Source organism: Myodes glareolus, chromosome 1 (assembly GCF_982192425.1).
Source record: "Myodes glareolus chromosome 1, mMyoGla1.1, whole genome shotgun sequence".
NCBI classification, from domain to species: domain Eukaryota; kingdom Metazoa; phylum Chordata; class Mammalia; order Rodentia; family Cricetidae; genus Myodes; species Myodes glareolus.
The window spans coordinates 86,452,551-86,470,900 of NC_142026.1; the positions used below are offsets into that span (position 1 = coordinate 86,452,551).

Genomic DNA, 18,350 nt, shown 5'->3' on the forward strand with positions numbered 1-18,350 from the left:
TAACCACTATAACTCTAACTTCAGGAGATCCGCCACCCTCTTCTGACCTCTCTGAGTATCTGCACACACGTGGCATATACCCGCACAAATACTCACAGATGCATAAAAACCAAAACTGACCACGCATGGATAGGTTTCTCTCTGGATAGTTAATTTTTCCCACTGTATTCTTGTTGTGCTTCCTCCCTCCCTCCCTCCTTCCTTTGGTAATGCTGTTTACTGCTAAACCGCAAACTTTTATCTACACCCACCACCATGGTCTTCTTCCCAAAGGGTTTCACTCCACAAACTCAACTTTTCCATGCTAAACAAATGGAAAGGTTAATGTTTCCTTTTATATTAGAACATGTTCGTTTGGGTCACTGAAATTAAAAGGTATTTATTAGATGCTCTACTTTTCTGTTACTATGTTAAAATACTGACCAAAACCAATTTGGGGAGTAAAGTATTTCAGTTTACAGACTATGTCTAAGGAAGTCAGGGCAGGAACTCAAGGCAGGAGCTGATGCAGAGGTCATGGAGGGGAGCTGCTCCCTGGCTTGTTCTCCATGGCTTGCTCAGCCTGCTCTCCTATACAACCCAGGATCACCTGCCCAGGGATGGCACTGCCCACGGTGGGATGGGCACATCCCATCAAACATTAATCAAGAAAATGCCCCCATAGACATGCTTACAAGCAAGGCAACTTGATGGAGGCAATTCCTTAATTGAAGTTTCTTTTCCCAGGTAACTATAGCTGGTTTCAAGCTGACAAAATTAACCATACACTGGACCCAGTTTTGAATGAAAACTAATTTATAATATACGAATTTATAAATTCACAGAAACTAAAATCTCCCCAGTCACAAGATTAAAAAAGTCTTTTACCTGTATCGCAAAAGTACCAACTCCACCTGATGCACCCAAGATTAAAGCACTGCAATAGAAAATGAGAGAGAACCTGTGAGAATCTTGGGCAGACATACCTGATGAGTAGAACTGTGAGGAACTGCCTCAGTGACAATCCCCAAAGCAAATAGCTATTCACCTTCCCAAGACTGAATCACACAGATTTCAGCAAGAAGCTTCAAATACTTAAAATGAAACATTTTACAAACCGTTAACTGAAAACACAAAGCATTACCATACTAACAGTTCGTCTTGCTGGTAGTCTGGGTGGTGCTTTGTAACTCTGGTTTGTTTCTCTGGCTAAAGCCACTACCCTTCCCCTGGAAGGAGGGAACTTGAGGTGCACATTCCTTGAGGAGTCACATTCCTGAGCACATTCCCGCTGAGGTGGAAGGAGCACCCGTGTTCAGGCACGTCCTGCTAAACTGTCACAGAAGGGACTCTCATCCGCGGTATGACTTCCTGTGGAAGCAGACACCTGTGTCCTGTCAGCACAGGCCCCCCAGCCTGGGCCCTTACCACACCTACTCAGGGCCCTCCTGCCAGTTGAGACAGGAGCCAGGCCTAGAGAGTGGAGTAGAGGTAAGAAGAAAGGGTGCAGGAGAGCCTGAGCCTCTAAACACAGTACAAGGCCAAGAGTGCACAGGATACAGAAGAAGTCTGTGATCTGAAAGAGAATCAGTAGTCAAAACGCATCAGGCAGGCAAGACGGGTCAGTGAGTAAAGATGCTTGATGGGAAAACCTGACCACCAGAGTTCAGTCAATTGGCACCCACAGGAGAAGGGAAGAACAGACTCCTGAAAGTGGTCCTCTGACTCCATACATGTGCTATGGTGCATGAATGAACACACAGAGATACACAGACACGCACACACACAGAATTTTAAAATTTTTTGAAACAATCACTGCTTTGCATACTTTTACATACTTTTATTCTGGAATTAATTGCCTTCCTGAACTGCACGGTTTCAAATACCTAGAAAAGTGTACTGAGCAGCAGTTTGGTGCTCTGTTACCAACAGAGGTGGAGCGACATTGCACACATCTGTCTGCTCTCTGGTGCTATGTTAACAATTATGGGAGACTGTTTCATGAAAATGTTCTGAGTGCGCACAGAGAAACAGCCTCCGAGACTAAGTGGTGGGAGTGCCGGCTGCTTGTCTGCCACTCTCATTACGGAACTGCTACTTATGGCCCTTGCCTTCACTACCAGACAGTATAGAATCTCGCCACCTACTGCTAACCAGTGCACTGAACCTCAGAACACACACTCTGTCTATAATCTCAACCCTAGTTTCATTTTTCCTGTCCCTTACTCAAATCACAGAGGCTGATTATTATCCTCTGTTAAATGTTAAAAGTTATTACTATAATTTCCAAACCAGTTGCTCCTTTTGAAATACCATTAAATATAATTAAAAGAAGTCTCCTTGCAAATCATGCTCCTCTACAAGGAGTTTTCATCTCACCAAACTATCAACAGTGAAGAAAAGAAGAAACTCCGGAGCTGTCTCACTCCTCCAGACTTCAATCTCACGCTTGAGAGCCTTAGGAGCTCCTAAGTGGGATGGGGGTGGTGCACCTAGAACCCAGCACTCCGAGAGGCTGAGGCAGGTAAACTGCAAGCCCAAGGCCAGCCTGGGCAGCCCAGTGAGACCCTGTCTCAAACCAAACGATGTAAACAAAGCAAACCTGTCCACAGATCACCTACCAATTAATTCACTCACAAAATATTTACCCTGACTTTTTGCTCATTATCTAAATTAGTGAAATCCTCCTTCAAGAAACTTCAAGGTTCTCTTCTAATCTATATTAGGACAGAGAAAAGAACAGGCATTTTTATCAAGTTTTCAGTTGTCTGAGGCCTGGTAGTTTTTGAGGCAGGCGGCTCTTTGTTTAGGAAAATGCCTTTCTGGCAGCTTAAGGCTACCTGGCTAGGGAAGCTGCAGGCCAGCGGTCATTATTCTTAGGACACCGTGGCGTCACCCTGCGCCTGGTGGCTTGTCTGCCTTTAGTTTTGTTTCTTTTCTATAAGGGATGGGGACAAAGAGAGCTCGTACCTGGGGATAGAGGAGGACTCTGGGCAGGTCACAGGCTGACAGCCTGTTCTCTGTTCAGTGTGGCACCTACTTCTGCTCTGCGGGCACTGAAGGACAGACCTCCTATCACACCCTGCGCTGGCCTGGTCGGGGTTGACTCCATCTCACCAGCACTGAACCTTAAGCATGCAGTAACTGCTGCCACCGGAAGACAGGGATCACCTGACTACCTGACAGACTGCACTAAAGTTTGTCCAGTAAAGGAAAGCCTAAAATTCATTTCTAGGGGGCTGGAGACATGACTGCTCTTCCAGAGACCTGGGGTTCAATTTCTAGCATCTACATGGCAGTTCACAACCATCTGCAACTCTAGTTCCAGGGGGTCTGACACCGTCACACAGACATACATGCAGGCAAAACTCCCATGCATGTAAAAGAAAAATAATCACTAAAAAAATCTTTTAAAGACTTCTAGTTTCTACCTGAGAAGATTAAAAGGATACCAAATATAATGGCTGCCTGAGGACTCAGCTTCCAGACACATCTCTGACTCCTTCCTGTCAGCTTGTTTCTTAATCCTTAATCCAAAGCAGCTTCACTTCCTAAATAAGAGCAAAATTATCTCACAAAAGAAGGGCTTGAGAACCAAGTTAAACACCCAGTGTCAGTTCCCAATGCTGCCACCTGAGGGCGCCCTCGAAGAGCAAAAGGCCAAGGAGCAGGCTCGAGAAGTGCTGGAGACAGTTGGGACACACAATTTTCTAGCTGTGCCAACTTTAGTTTCGTGTAGGGTCAAGCAGGGTCTATCCGTTTTCAAACAAAGTAAATATCCAAAAGGGCAGCAGGAAAAATGAATTCTAACGCCATTAATAAGCTGATTGTTCCTGTTGCTGATTGTCCACTGTAGTCTGTAAAGTACCTCCGAGCCTAAGGCAGTGTGGCAGCCGCTTCCCTCACAACAGCCCAGGTGATATTCCCGGAGCATTTCCTGACCTGTTTGCTGTGATGGTCACACTACACATCTAATCCAACCGAAGTTGGAACCTGCTGTTTGTTGGTTTATGTCAGTGCTTCTCAACCCTCCTAAAGCAGCGACCCTCTAACACAGCTGATATTGTGGACACCCCCAAATATAAAATTATTTTCATTGCTATTTCATAACTAATTTTGCTACTGTTATACTTGTGATGTAAGTATTTTTGGAGATAGAGATTTTTCAAAGGAGTAGCGTGACCCATGGGTTGAGAACCACTAGTTTATATAAAAATGGCCCAAGAAATACTACACTTGCAAGAGCACTTTAGTTCAAAATTGCCCAGGCTTTTAGTACATGGCCACTCACTTCCTAGTCCACACAGCTTACTCTGAAGGTTCTGAAGACTGTACTAGAAGCAGATCTAGAAAACATGGGAAAGTAGGAATAAATATTAGAATGCTATGTATTGTTCTTCGTTGTTGAGACAGGGTACTAGGTAGCCCAGGTTGGCCTCACACTTGCAGTGCAGCTAAGGGTGGCCTTGAACTCCAGATCCTCCTGTCTCAGCCTCCAGAGTGTTGGGATTACAGGCATGTGCCACCATACTTGCTTTCTTAAACTCTAAACCCTAACTTGCTGTCATTTCTGCCTAAGGTCTAAAGTCTAAGTAAACATGAAGACACTAAGATAATGGTGCTTTCTCTGGAGACATGACTCAGCTGTTCTTCCAGAGGACCTGAGTTCAGTTCCCAGCACCCATGCCAGCTGGCTTTCAACCACTCAGCTCCAGAGGATCAGACTTCTGGACTCCACAGGTGCACACCCTCACACAGACACAGACACACACAACCAAATCCAAACCATAGGGGAAGCAGGAGGGACTAACCCTCAAGTTTCGGTTCTGTCTTGACCTATAGAAAGCTGGGCTGCAAATGCACAGATCTAAGCTCTGCTTCATTTCATTCTGGAAAGGAAACACGAGGGCTCAGATTCATGACCGGCAAAGGGGTAAGCAGAGGTGTAGTCTGGGATCGTGAAAATAACTGGTAATTTCAAAGCAATTTCAACTTCTGCTTCTTCCTTTCCAACCCATATGTAACTGGTTTCCCTGACTCCCCACAAGATTAAAGGACCCTATATTAGATCCTAATGGCTAAGAAACAAAAAGTGTTGGAGGAGGCTGCTTGTTTGTCCCGGCTGCCCAGAACCGAAATAATCACACAGAAACTGTATTAATTAAATCACTCTTTGGCCCATTATCTCTAGCTTCCTATTGGCTAGCGTTTACATATTAATTTAACCCATTTCTAGTAATATGTGTATCACCATGTGGCTATGGCTTACCGGCTAAAGTTCTGGCATCCGTCTCCAGTGGGGACTACATGGCTTCTCTCTAACTCTGCCTTTATTTCTCCCAGCACTCAGTTTAGTTTTCCCTGCCTCCTCTATTCTACCCTATCAGGCCAAGCCAGTTTTTATTAACTAATCTTATTCACCGCATACAGAGGGGAATCCCACATACAAAGATGATATTAAATCTGACTATATTTTCTACAGGTAAAAAAAAAAAAAGGTCTTATAAGACCTTTAAGAAATAGGGATGGTGCTGATGACGAACCACACTTCAGTTTCACGGGGTACATTTAAATGTGGGAGTGGGGAGACAGGTGAAACTGCAGATGAATCACCCTAGCACAATGCACTGCCTGCTTAATATTCTCAGTCTCCCTGCTAGAGTAAATGAGAAACTTTGAATGAGAGATACTACAGTTATAAAACAAACTAAGCAAATGTGACCAGCATAGCCTGGATTTGTTTTCTTCTCTTCTACGTCTCTGTAGTTCAAACTGACATTTCCTAGTTTACAGGACAGTTCATGTTGAATTAGACATTTGAAATGTAAATATATTTTCCCATGAAAACAAAGCTATTTGTATACATTGTGGCAAATGAACAACGTAACTGTTTCTAACCCATAATGGATGAAGAACTTCAGACACAGGCTAACAATGCTTCTATTAGCTATGATTATTTAGCATTTTGCCTGAGCCTTGGATGGAGCTTTTAAGTGGGACAGGCCCTGGGAACAGGCTTGAATCACTAGCTCCTCGAGTCATACACAGAAACAGACTGAAGGAAGAGATGCTGACGGACACAACAATGAGGGGTATGTTCAAAGCGGGTTGATCTCAGTGGAGAGGTTCAGTGGAGCGTTAGAAACACAGACCTGCACATTACCAAGACCTAAAGGGAGGTCAGCTGGCAGTGAAACAGAGATGATGGCATGGGAGACCTGGAAACAACAGCAGAGAAGGGCTAGCAGAACTGAGGGAGAATGCTATTTAAAAGGTAAGAAATCCCAGCACTCTGGAGGTAGAGGCAGGAGGATCGCTGGATTTGGGCACTTGACCCCATGAGGGCAGCTGCAGGTGAATGACAAGGCTCAGAGGAGCCCACAGGGCAGTAAAGAGTAGACTTCTGACCTCTGAGGCCGCAGCTCCAGGCACTTCCAAGGCTAATCTGCACAGCACAGACTGACAAGGAGGCTCAACAACTGCTTTTACCGAGGCCTCTGGCTCCCCAGGAAAGAAGCCAGGAGTAGGGGCAGATTTGTTTGCTCCATACAGGTCAAGTCCAAACCCCTCCTCTCCCCAGCCACACAATTCCCATACAAGGGTTTCTGCGCTTGCCTGCTTCTTGCTGTTCCTGGTGGCCATGCAACCAGACCAGGGTCAGATGCAGATGAAAACCCCAAGCTCACAGGAGTGGCAGAAGCAGAGGGGAAAGAGACAGGGGTGACACACTGAAGACCAGGCAGTGGGATGCGCTACAAAGGAGGCTGGCAGCACTACCAGGTGGGCACTGTAATTTCAGTAGAAGCGTAGTGTGTGTTTTTGGATGTGAAGTGAATGTTTTTAAATTTCAGCCTTAAATTTATTATAAATTAATTTCTATAAACAGAATTAGAAACCTAATTTACACTACCTGACAAATTCCCCTGATCAAGAGCCTAATCTCAAAATAAAAAAACAAACCAAAACAACCAAAAACTAAAAAGTATCCCCATTCAATGCATTGGGTTTCAAAGTGGGCACAATTTAAAAGTGAAATTTATTTTAGGGGGTATAGTTTTATGTCTAACACTTTCTAAAACTTCTGCCAAACACACTGAATTTTCCCAGCAAGAGATACATTTCAGGAAGAACATGAACACTCAAGTGTGCCCACAGCCCTACCAATTAATAAAACCATTAAATTGTACCATATTTTAAAATGAGAAGCAACAAATTTACAACTTGAAGTTTTCAGGGCAGAGTATGTGTATGGCCCAAGGTCTACATCATCAACACCCCTCTCCTTTTTGCATTATTCTTAAGTTCTCCCATCTCTTGTGACTGTCACAAATAAGTAATTGAAACAGTAGGCTATTGTTGTACCTCACATGTAATGGTTTCATAGAGCTGACATTTCTGGGGCCATCAAATGTCAATTGTCACGGTTCCAATGTTTGTAATGTGTTCCTCCAGAACTCAGATGCTAGCATCTTAACCCCAAGTGAAAGGACCAGAGGTGGCTGGGTCACATGGGTAGAACTCTTGTGAATGGTCCTTTTGAAGGGGTTCCCAAGGATGTTGGTGTTTTCAGCATGTGTTGATAAGCAAGAAGCCCTGTCTGGACACCAGAAGCTGGTCCTCTCCAAGCAACAAATGACAGTCAGTATCTTGGTCTTGAACTTCGAGACTCCAGAAATATGAGGGATAAGTTTCTATCACTTATAAACCACCATTTTAAGGTATTTTGTTCTAGAAGGTGAAGGGAGCAAGGCGCCAGGCTCTCACTATTGACCGTGGCACAGGCGTCCTCCACTACACACATGAAAAGCCCTGGTGTCAATTACTGAGGCTCTTCAATGCATTTCATTCTAGTTAGTTCTCAGAGGGCTACATCAATTAACAAATCCAATCTAATATCACATTTAATGGCCTTAGGGATAGCGAGATGGATCACTGGGTTAAAGCACTTGCCACTAAGTCTAACAAACTGAGTTTGTTACCCAGAACCATGGGGTAGAGAGAACCAATTTCCACCTCCATAAACATGTGGTATGCACATACTCTTACACAAAAAGTAAGTTAAAAAAATGTAATTTAAATTCTGCTTAAATTTTAAAAATATATAATGACCTTAAGAGGCATAGAATTATCTCACTTCTCAAAGTTCTTCTCACAACTTGGAATCTTTTGTTCAGACATTCAGAGGAAACAGTAAAGAGACTACAAATACCATGTGGCCACTTGGTAGGCTAACAGCAGAGAGTAGAACCCAGGGCCCCAATTCCCCAGTACCAGGCTTTATCAGATCGTAACAGTGAACCAAGTAGTTACCCAGAAGTCAACAGCACACTGGGCATCCACAGTGATGAATCTAAGGAAACAGTTTGAGGTCTGTACCCACATTGTTTTTACAGAAATGAAAACATACTCAGAGAGCCCCAGACCTGAAAGGAACAAGGTCTGTAGCCATACCATGCATCAGCCACACAGGCAGTGAGCCCAGGGTCTTTAAGGGACCAAAACAATAAAGCCTCCAATAAGAGAATAAAAATCTGGATGATCTCTGCAGGTTATTAAGGAAGGAAGTCTGTGGTCAAATCTATTTATATTGAACTATGTTTGACCAAAATGACAACTTCAATAAAGATAACTCAAGAAAACTTAAAAAACAAGGGTAGCCTTTAGAATAAATATTCACCTTAAATTCTGAAATAAATGGCAGTACTCCATCAGACAAACAGTCTTTGAAATGCTTTCAGAAACAAAGCCTAAACCTTTACAAATTCAATTCTCTATTACACACACATTAAGTTTAAAATGTAATATTTTATAATGGGAAAGCAGAATGACATAGACTTCATTTGTAATAAAAAATAAAAGAACTGTGAGGCTGGTAAGATGGGTAGTGGATAAAGTCACCTACCACCAAGACTGAGTTCCAGTCCTAGACCTACATGATAGGAGGGAACCAGCGCCTGCAATATGTCCTCTGATAATGCATACCATCTGCACCACATACACAAGCAAACAATCATTTGCAAAAAGATTCTGGTGTCTTCTGAGGAATAATCCTGTACACTATGAAAATGTGTTGCTCTCATTGTTAATAAATAAATTGATTGGCCAGTAGCCAGGCAGGAATTATAGGCAGAACAACCACACTAAGGATGCTGGGATGAAGGAAGTGCTGAGTCAGAGGAGTCACCAGATAGAAAGAGAACAAGTAGTACACACAAAATGGAACAGAAGTAAAAGCCACGTGGCAGAATGTAGATTAATAGGAATGGGTTAATTTAAGTTGTAAGAGCTAGTTAATAATAAGCCTGAGCTATCGGTCGAGCACTTGTAATTAGTATCAAGCCTCTGTGTGGTTATTTTGGAGGTGGTGGTCAGGATAGGAAAACTCTCCCTACAGGTGTCACCTGCAACTCTCCCTTCCTTTCAGTCACCAACTAACTGGTTCAGAGCACCTGCATTTCTACCAAAAAAATAAAAATAAAATAAAATAAAATAAAAAATTTCACTGTCAATTTTCTTTGTAAAAGAATGTTTCTTACATTTATTTATTTCTTGAGGGAGGAAATATGGGCCCCAGGGGTGAACTCAGGTTGTCAGGCTCAAGGGCAAGCACCTTTATTCACTTTGCCTTTTCACCAGGTCCTACGCCAACTTCCTAAACTACAAAGTACACTGTAATGTCTGGTTAATTCCAGAAGCCACCATTTATTGAATGCCACCTCAATAAATGCTTTGTCTCATTTATTCTTCAAAACAAAACTCAGAGAAATCAGTTGAACAGGTCCCCTGATATGGACAGCAGAATCAGAACATGAAGGAAAAGATAGCAGTCCTCCCACCCACAGTGCTTTTCAGAGCCACTGTGGTTACCTGTACTACACACACTGACTACATACATAACTATGATCAAGTTTGTAAGTTGGGTAAAATAATAAATAAAGAATTTGTAATTTATGAACAACAACCTAACAATATACTGTAAGAGAAGTCACATGAACGTGAGGTTCCCCTTGTGCTTCTAAACATCTGACTCTCCTGAGCTCGTCCTCTCAGATCGTGGACGCCCACAGGAACAGCAATGGAAACTACAGAAGGTGAACACACGGATGATGAGGACAAATGAACTGAGCCCTGCCACTGCCGCACTGCTGACCTAAACAAGCACATATTCTAGTCACTGCCGCATCAGAGCTGACCTCCAAGATGCACACACTGAGCCCAAGAGAACTCAGGAGTATTCAACACCACTTTGTAGCCCCATAAAATACACAAACCCATGAGCAAGTCCTGGTCGGGAGAAAGCACAGCTCTCACCTTGGCACATCCCTTATAGAGTGCAGGAGGTTCGCATCCACCCTGCAAGCCTCACAAAAGCTGGCTCTTGTCAGAGGCTCACATAAAAAATTTTGCCCCAGGGCTCAAGAGATGGCTCAGCTGTTAAGATCACTTTGTGCTCTTGCAGAGGACACAGAGTCCCTTTTAGCACACACACTTGGTGGCTCACAACCACCTGTAACACCAGTGCCAGGAGATCTGATGCTTTCTTCTGGCCAAGGCACTTCCATGCATGTGGTGCACATAACTTCACATAGGCACGCAGGCGCACATGTACAGAAAACACACACACACACACACACACACACACACACACGCACGCACACGTACAGAAAAAAGTTTAAATGCCCTAATACAGGAGACTCAATCTCCTAGGTAGCTCAGCTATATATCTTTTAATACCCCCCATTTGATTCAGCTGTGAATTCATAGACTGAGGCTTTAAAGTAAAATGTGACAAATGTTAGCGTAACTGGTCACACAGCTAACGGTGATCTCAACACAAACAGATCTGCTGTGAAGGACTAGAAGAAAGAAAAGGGAGCTTCAGATGTCACCATCGCACTTACCGTTTTCCCATGCAGTTCTTGGCATTCAGGCCACCAACCTTGTTTATGGCAGACCAGGCTGTGAGAGCCACATATGGCAAAGAGGCAGCTTGAGTATGAGTGAGTGATTTGGGCTTGTGCGAGACCTACATTGAAAGACAACAGTAAAAACTAAGCAGGAACTTACAGGCCTATATACACAGCCAAGCATTTGCCATCACAGGAAACCAAGAACTTTCACAGAGAAATGTACAAACTACTTCTGGGTTCAGTGTTTACTACACACCCTACTCCAAAGTTGGCCTCAGAATAGTCTCCAAACAGTTCTTTACCTGTATCACAGAGGCTCAGTGATGTTTTGCAGAGTACATTATTAGATATACTACTTTACTGCTTATTTAAAAAATACCATATATAATAATCACAAGTATTAGACATACTACTTGACTGTTTATTTAAAAAGACCATATATAATAATCATGCTAGTTCTGACTATACTCAGAGATAAATCCAAATAAGCCTCAAATCCTGATAAACACATTTTAATTTGTTTTTGATACCAACTGCTTCCTTAACTCTGTTTTCTAAAAAGTAATTTTTCTAGAATTTTTTCTATCCTAATAATTCCCAATGCCCAGTAACTCCTAATTTCTCCTCCAGGCTCCCTCTGTTAATCCTTTTCCTCTATTAACTGCTAGGTCCCCTGACTATATTTGATACCTCCATGTCTCTCCCTTGGGTATAACTGGTTCATACTGGGTAGAGCAAAGAACACTGTAGGGTTCTAAACCACAGCCCAAGTCTCTTCTCCACGGATACAGACAACTGCTCAGCAGGCAACGCTAATAAATAACACCAAATAGTTTTAACTCTTTCAAAGTCTCCTGTTCTTTATTTTAGATCCCTCAACATTGCCTGTAAAACATGAAACTAATCTGAAAAGACATCACTAACTTTCGAGATGCCTTCCAGTCTTCCTTATATTATATAGTTAAGCATTTCAGCAGAGGCAGCGTGTCAGTTACCTCATTCCCACTGACCACGACAAATTCTGACAAAGTGCCTTGTTTCCAAGGAGGAACTGCAGCCCAGACCTGCAATGCAGATGTGCAGCTTTATTAGAACAGACATGTCTGACCCACACTAAGCATGAAGGCATCCCCTAACACACGGTTACCCAGAGCAGGAGGGGGCTCAGTGCAAAAAGCTAAGTTTCACATGATACAATTCATTGCTGAGTATGATTCTGGATTTATCAACTCAAACCACATTGGACACACAAACTAACACACCTGGCGCATTCTTCTAGACTCTGCTGGGGAACGACAATGTACTAGCCGTGGCTTTTAACTTTTATTTACTTATATGTATTTTTGAGACAGGATCCCATCAGGTAGCTTAGGGTGACCTCAAACTTTTAATCTTCTCATCTCTGTTGTGTGATATTCATAGTGTTCTGACAAATAAAGCTTGCTTGGAGTCAGAGGGGGGAGCTAGTCACTAGCTGACCATAGAGGTTTGGAGGACCATAGAGAGAGGAGACAGGAAGTGATAAGGTGGGGCTAAGACAGGATCTGGGCCCTTTTGGACAGATGAACGGAAGAGATAGGAAGCAACTGGCAGCTGCTCCTGGCTCTCTGATCATTCAGGTTTTTATCCCAATATTTGACTCTCGATTTTTTTTGATAAAGATTAATTAGAGTAACGCTTCACATCTCAGACTCCTTAGTGCTGGGATTACTGGAAAACCATACCATTCCCAACTGCCTGTGGGCCACTTTATAGCTGGGCTTCTGCAACTGCAAACTAGTCTGGTTGTATTGACTAACAGAGATTATCTTCTCTGTGAAAAGAAACTAGAACATGGCTATTATTATGAGTTCACTACTAACTCTTGCCATAAACATCCAAAGTGACAAGTGACAGATTATATCAAACTTTCGCTATTTCAAAACCAGCTAACCAATAAATCAGAAACTGTCATTTAAAGACTCAAGCAAAATGAATCATCCTAATCCTATGATGTGGGATTCCCCTCTGTATGCTCTGAATATGTTTTATTGCCATTGGTTAATAAAGAAGTTGCTTTGGCGTATAGTAGGGCACAATATAGGCAGGAAGGAAAACTAAATGGAATGTAGTTTCAATTTAGAAGAAGGCGGAGTCAGGCAGATGTCATGCAGCTGAGGAAGGAGAAAGATGCCAATACCTTACTGGTAAACCATGAGCCTCGTGTTAAAATATATAATAATAGATGGGTTAACTTAAGATATAAAAGCTAGCTAGGAATATACCTGGGCCATTGGTCAAACAGTGTGGCAATTAATATAGTTTTTCTGTGTGATTATTTGGGTTTGGGTGGCTGGGAATGAGAGTGCAGACTCTGTTTACAATCCTACATGTTTTAAAGTCTTATAATTCTTAAGAATTTAGAAATTTAGAAAATTCAAGTATAAGCTGAGCATGTGGCTCATGCCTGTAATGGTAACACTAAGGAGGCCAAAGTATTACCATAAGTTCAAGATAAACCTGAGCTATATAGCGTGTTCCAAGCAGCAAGACCCTGTCTCACAAAAAAAAAAAAGAAAAAGAAAAAGAAAAAACAACTTGTAGTCTATTTCCAAAAAAAGGAAGTAGGATAGCCTGGTAACACACACTGCAATCCCAATTCTTGGGAGGTGGAGAAGGATTAGAAGCACAAAGTCATCCTCAGTTACAAACCAAATCTGAGATCCAGCTATATTCAATCTAAAATAATTTTAAAAATTAAAAAATAGATTGGAAAAAGAAGAATAACCAGTAAGAGAGCTGGGCAGAGGGGCATGTGCCAGTAAGCCCAGCATTTGGGAGGTCAACACAGCAGAACATATATGTTCAAAAGCACCCTGTGGTGGTTTGAAGGAGAATGGTCTCCACAGGCTCACATACTTGCATGCTTAGTCATCAGCTGATGAACTGTTTGGGGAGGATTAGGAGGTGTGGCCTTGATGGAAAAGGTGTGTCACTGGGGATGGGCTTTAAGGGTTAAAATCCCATCTATGCCCAGTGCCTCTTGGATCAAGATGTAAGCTTTCAGCTACTTCCCCAGCACGATGCCTACCTGTGGGCCACCATGATCCCACGGTGATGATAACAGACCAACCCTTGGCAACTGTAAGCCAGCCCCAATTCAAGGCTTCCTTTTATCAGAGTTGCCTTAGTCATGGTGTCTCTTCACAGCAATGAAACAGTGACTAAGACACTTACAATGTATGCGTCTGGGTTACATGAAAACCAGATGAACTGAGGGGAAGGGAAGTGAGGGGAGGGAGGGGAAGGAGAGGGAAGAAGGAGAAGGAGACAGAGAGAGGGGAGACAATGAGGAGGAAAGATTAACTCACCTCATCTCCAGGCTGGAAATACTTTACATCAAGCCCACACTCCATCACCACGCCAGACACATCCCGACCCAGAGTCAGAGGAAACTCTTCTCCTTTGGTTCTTATATGCAAAGGATCACGCTTCATATTTAAGGCCGTCGCTCCATAACCACCTATGAAACACAATGGACCAACTTCTTAAAGGAAAAGGTCAGAGTGACTTTAAAATACTATAGCACACAGTCAGATCAATGTCATATGCTCAAACGGAGACTCTAACACAACCAGCTTTACAGCTTTGCCACCACACAGTAAAGTGTAAAAACAACAGGGTGTTGTTCCTTTCAGAGAAAATTACTTAGAAAGCTGCAATCGCTAAAACCACAATTGCTCAAAGTCCTTTGAAACTCAGACTGCAAAACTGCCTTCTGGAGTTTTAGAATCCTCTTTTATATAATTGCTCTTTGAAGATAGTATTGCTATTAATTTACTCATTTGCAAACTTTTTAAGTATTTAGACAAGATTTGCCGTGTAGCCCAGGCTAGCCTTAAACTCCTAACCCTCCTATCTCAGTCAAAATGCTGGGACTATAGAGATGTGCCACTACACTTGCATTTTTTATGAGCAAAGACATTTAGTACTAAGTCTGCTAAAGAAGACAAACGTTCAGGCTGTTAAAGAATTCATACATATTAACGTGCCCTATATTGCACTCGATTATGAGTTTCTGGGGGGTAGTCTCCATTTCCTAAAAATCTATCTAGAATAATGATTTTGAGTAAGTGCAAAGAATTTTAGTGGAAAAGAACCACTGAGCTACATTTGATGTGTCTGATCAGGTCAACTGCATTATACCTGAAGGGTAGGGTGCACTGGTTTGGGGATTTTTTTTTCTTTGTTTTTGAAACAGAGTCCCACTGTGTAGCCTTGGTTGACCTGGACTTGCTATGTAGACCAAGCTGGCTTCACAGAGATCCATTTGCTTCTGCCTCCCCAGTGACAGGACTAAAGAAAAATGTGTGGTACTACACGTGGCTCATACCATTTTCCTTTAAGGATATTTACACAGAAAACAGGTAAGTAAAGTTGAAACCATTCTTTTAGTTCAAATAATTAACTGCTCTATCTGCAATAATAATACAAAGTAATAAATGGGCCTAGATACTTCAGAAGAGTTCTGAAAGTCAAGGGAAGGCCTTTGGAAATATTTAATGCTGTTTTCAAATAAGATCAAAAGCAGATAAGGGATTCTAAACAAAACACAGTGTCAGAAAAAGAAGAAATAATAATCACAAAGTTATATGCTGTGTGAATGATCCACTATAAAAGAAAAGAGAAATGCAGGAGAGAGCAGATACCCCAGGGTAAGGGAGGGAGGATGCGATCAAGAAGGCCAGTGGAAGGTTGGCCTTAGGTGGGCAGTGACAATCGAGCAGCAAAGTCAAGAGCAGACAAGCGGAGATGGCAGGTGGGTAGTCTGCAGAGCTGGTTTTCTAAAGAAAAAAAATCAAGGCACTTGGGAGGTAATGAAAGTTGGGATAGTCCCAGAGAAACATAAGCTGGTGGTCCTTATACCAACATCCCACATTGCCATGTGGCCAGCTAGAACTGCACCCCACAGAAAATGCCAACAGCGCATGTAACATTCACCAAGGGCATTTTCCTGTCTTATATTTATTTCCCTCTGCTAAGACACAGCAGTGTACTCACTGAAACCCTTTGTGGCTTGACAACACAAGTGTACATTTTGCCTTGTCACAATTTAGTTGTAAAGCTGCAAAACGGTTTCGGCCCTTTCTGAGGTCCCAAGCCAACGGTTCAGATTGTTTTCAACCGTTTTCTTAATAACCCTAATAGGTTAGTATACCCAACCCTAATACACCAAGAGTAGCCAGGTCCAGCTAACCTCATCTCACCAGAATGCTGCCAGCTTGTAGTAAGAAATGGAACCTGTTTGGGGACAAAATGGGGTTTAAGCTTGTCATCCCAGCTGCAGGTAGTAGCACACACACCAGGATCTGGAACACAAGCAGGGGGGGCGGTAGTTCAAGCTCTTCCTCAGACACACAGGGCCTGCAGCCAGCCCAGGCCAGCCCACAAGAGTCTCTTAAGAAAGACAAGAGTGCCTCCCACTAACACAGGCTTGACTTGACCAGAGTTGGGCTAATTTAGAAAATCCCCAAGATGTCATCATTTCAGTTCTTTTAATCCCATCTAAAGAAATCAAACTTTGTTGTATTTGCTGTTGGCTATACTACTTTAAAATTATTCATAAGACGGGTGGTGGTGGCACACGCCTTTAATCCCAGCACTCAGAAGGCAGAAGCAGGCAGATCTCTGTGAGAGGCCAGACTGGTCTACAAGACCTAGTTCCAGGACAGGCACCAAAGCTACAGAGAAACCCTGTCCTTAAAAGGCCAAAAAATAAATAAATAAAATAAGTCATTGCTTTAGCCATGTCTATGATTTATTATTTTATGTCAAACAGCAGTGGCCATTAAAAAACAAACAGCCTTTATCTGTCAAAATAGATGTGTGTCTTGTTTTCTTCTCAAGGGAAATAAGTAATTTTCTAATCAAATATTTCCCAAAGCCACCATATAACACTTTCTCAAAAGCATCCATGGACTGGGAGATAACTTGCAAATAGTATTACCCAGTCAAGTTATAAGATACTAGATCATCTCAAAAATACTCTATAAATAAAGTAAGATGTGCTACATTATTATATGAAACAACAGCTTAGAAAGATCTGAACACAGCCATTCTATTGAAATGAAACTGTACACAGCACACATTATGTACTTATAAAACAAAATTGCCTTCAAGTCTAATGAAAAAATAAATAAAAATAAATGAAAAAATTTAAAATGAAATAAAATATCACATCCAACTAGGAATCACAATTATTACATCAGCACAAAAAAACTAGAGAGAGATATAACTCATTCCCCAGCACTGGAAAAAAAATAAACATAGACAATTGCAAAAGGTATTTTTAATTGTAATTATTATTATTATTTTGGTTTTGGGAGCCACTGAACGGCTCAGTTCAAGATGGCCTTGAACTCCTGTCTCTACTTAAGGGTTTGTTGATGTTTTGTTTGTTTGTTTGTTGTAATACCTAGGCCAACCTCAGACTTCCTAGTAGTTGAGAATGACCTTGACCTTCTGGTCCTCAGGTCACCACTGCTCTAGTGCTCCAGTGACTGCAGGTATGCACTGCCCCACCCAGCTTAAGAAATGCTGGGGCTCACACCCAGGGCTCTGCACAGGGCAGGCAGGTGCTCTTGTCAACTTTTATCCCAGTTTCAGGAGCTACAAACATTTAAGACTCCAAACCTTTCTCAAAATCTCTTCCTCTAAGGAAAAGCTACTGCTAATAGTTATTCTGCAGGTAAAGGAAGCAAAAGTAATTCTGGAATACTTGACTCAAATATCCAAAATATTGCCAAGATAACGTGTAGTTCTTGTTGTTGGCTGTTGCTGTTAATGCTGGTGATCTTGCCCAGGGACACACCACACAAAGAAATTACTACTGAGCTATACTTCTGGTCCTGATAAAAATCTGATGGAGATGTGTTTAACTCTTTTCTTATTAAATATTTGAAATCTAGTGTCTTTTGCATAAACAGCTCTTATATCCCAGTAACCTCTTTGGAGGTAAATCCTGTGCTGTATCAACTACTGACCGTTTGAGTAGTTCACATATGAAATTGTCTCTCAGTCGTTTCATACTTTACTCCTATTTTAATTCTGTATTTACCGTATTTTAAAATAAAGATTTTTAGCATTTGTTCAAATTTCTGACTAGATGGTTATAACTCACGTAAAAGTCCAGTAATTTTTAGATACAAATGAGACTTGAAGCCAAAATTAAGAATTGCTATTCTATCACATCATTTCTGGAGAAAAAACAAAGTTGGTTTCAAAATTTTCTTCCACTTTTAACTTAATCTTTGCGTAACAGAGAAATTAAGTTAGCCTCACAGTACACCATATCTGAGAGCTGCTTCTGAGGCCCTGAAGGCAACCGAAGGCCCCCACACAAACCCTTCTGAACCCAGGGTTACATATGGCAGCTCCCTTAAAAACTGGGAGGCTACGTGCCTGGGAATCAATACTGACATC

The 18,350-nt window shown here is 42.1% G+C and overlaps 1 protein-coding gene across 2 annotated transcripts in view; it reads right to left on the reverse strand.

The window, feature by feature from the left end:
• The window catches only part of Rtn4ip1 (reticulon 4 interacting protein 1), a 42,215-nt gene that overhangs the window by 22,069 nt on the left and 1,796 nt on the right, over positions 1 to 18,350 (reverse strand). For both annotated transcript variants that reach the window (XM_048425033.3, XM_048425030.3), the window contains exons 2-5: positions 14,240 to 14,391; positions 11,885 to 11,953; positions 10,881 to 11,005; positions 868 to 916 (exon numbers count right to left, since the gene is read on the reverse strand). In XM_048425033.3, the coding sequence (XP_048280990.3) occupies positions 868 to 916; positions 10,881 to 11,005; positions 11,885 to 11,953; positions 14,240 to 14,365 (369 nt within the window). In that variant the 5' untranslated portion in view covers positions 14,366 to 14,391. The remainder of the gene's footprint in view (positions 1 to 867; positions 917 to 10,880; positions 11,006 to 11,884; positions 11,954 to 14,239; positions 14,392 to 18,350) is intronic.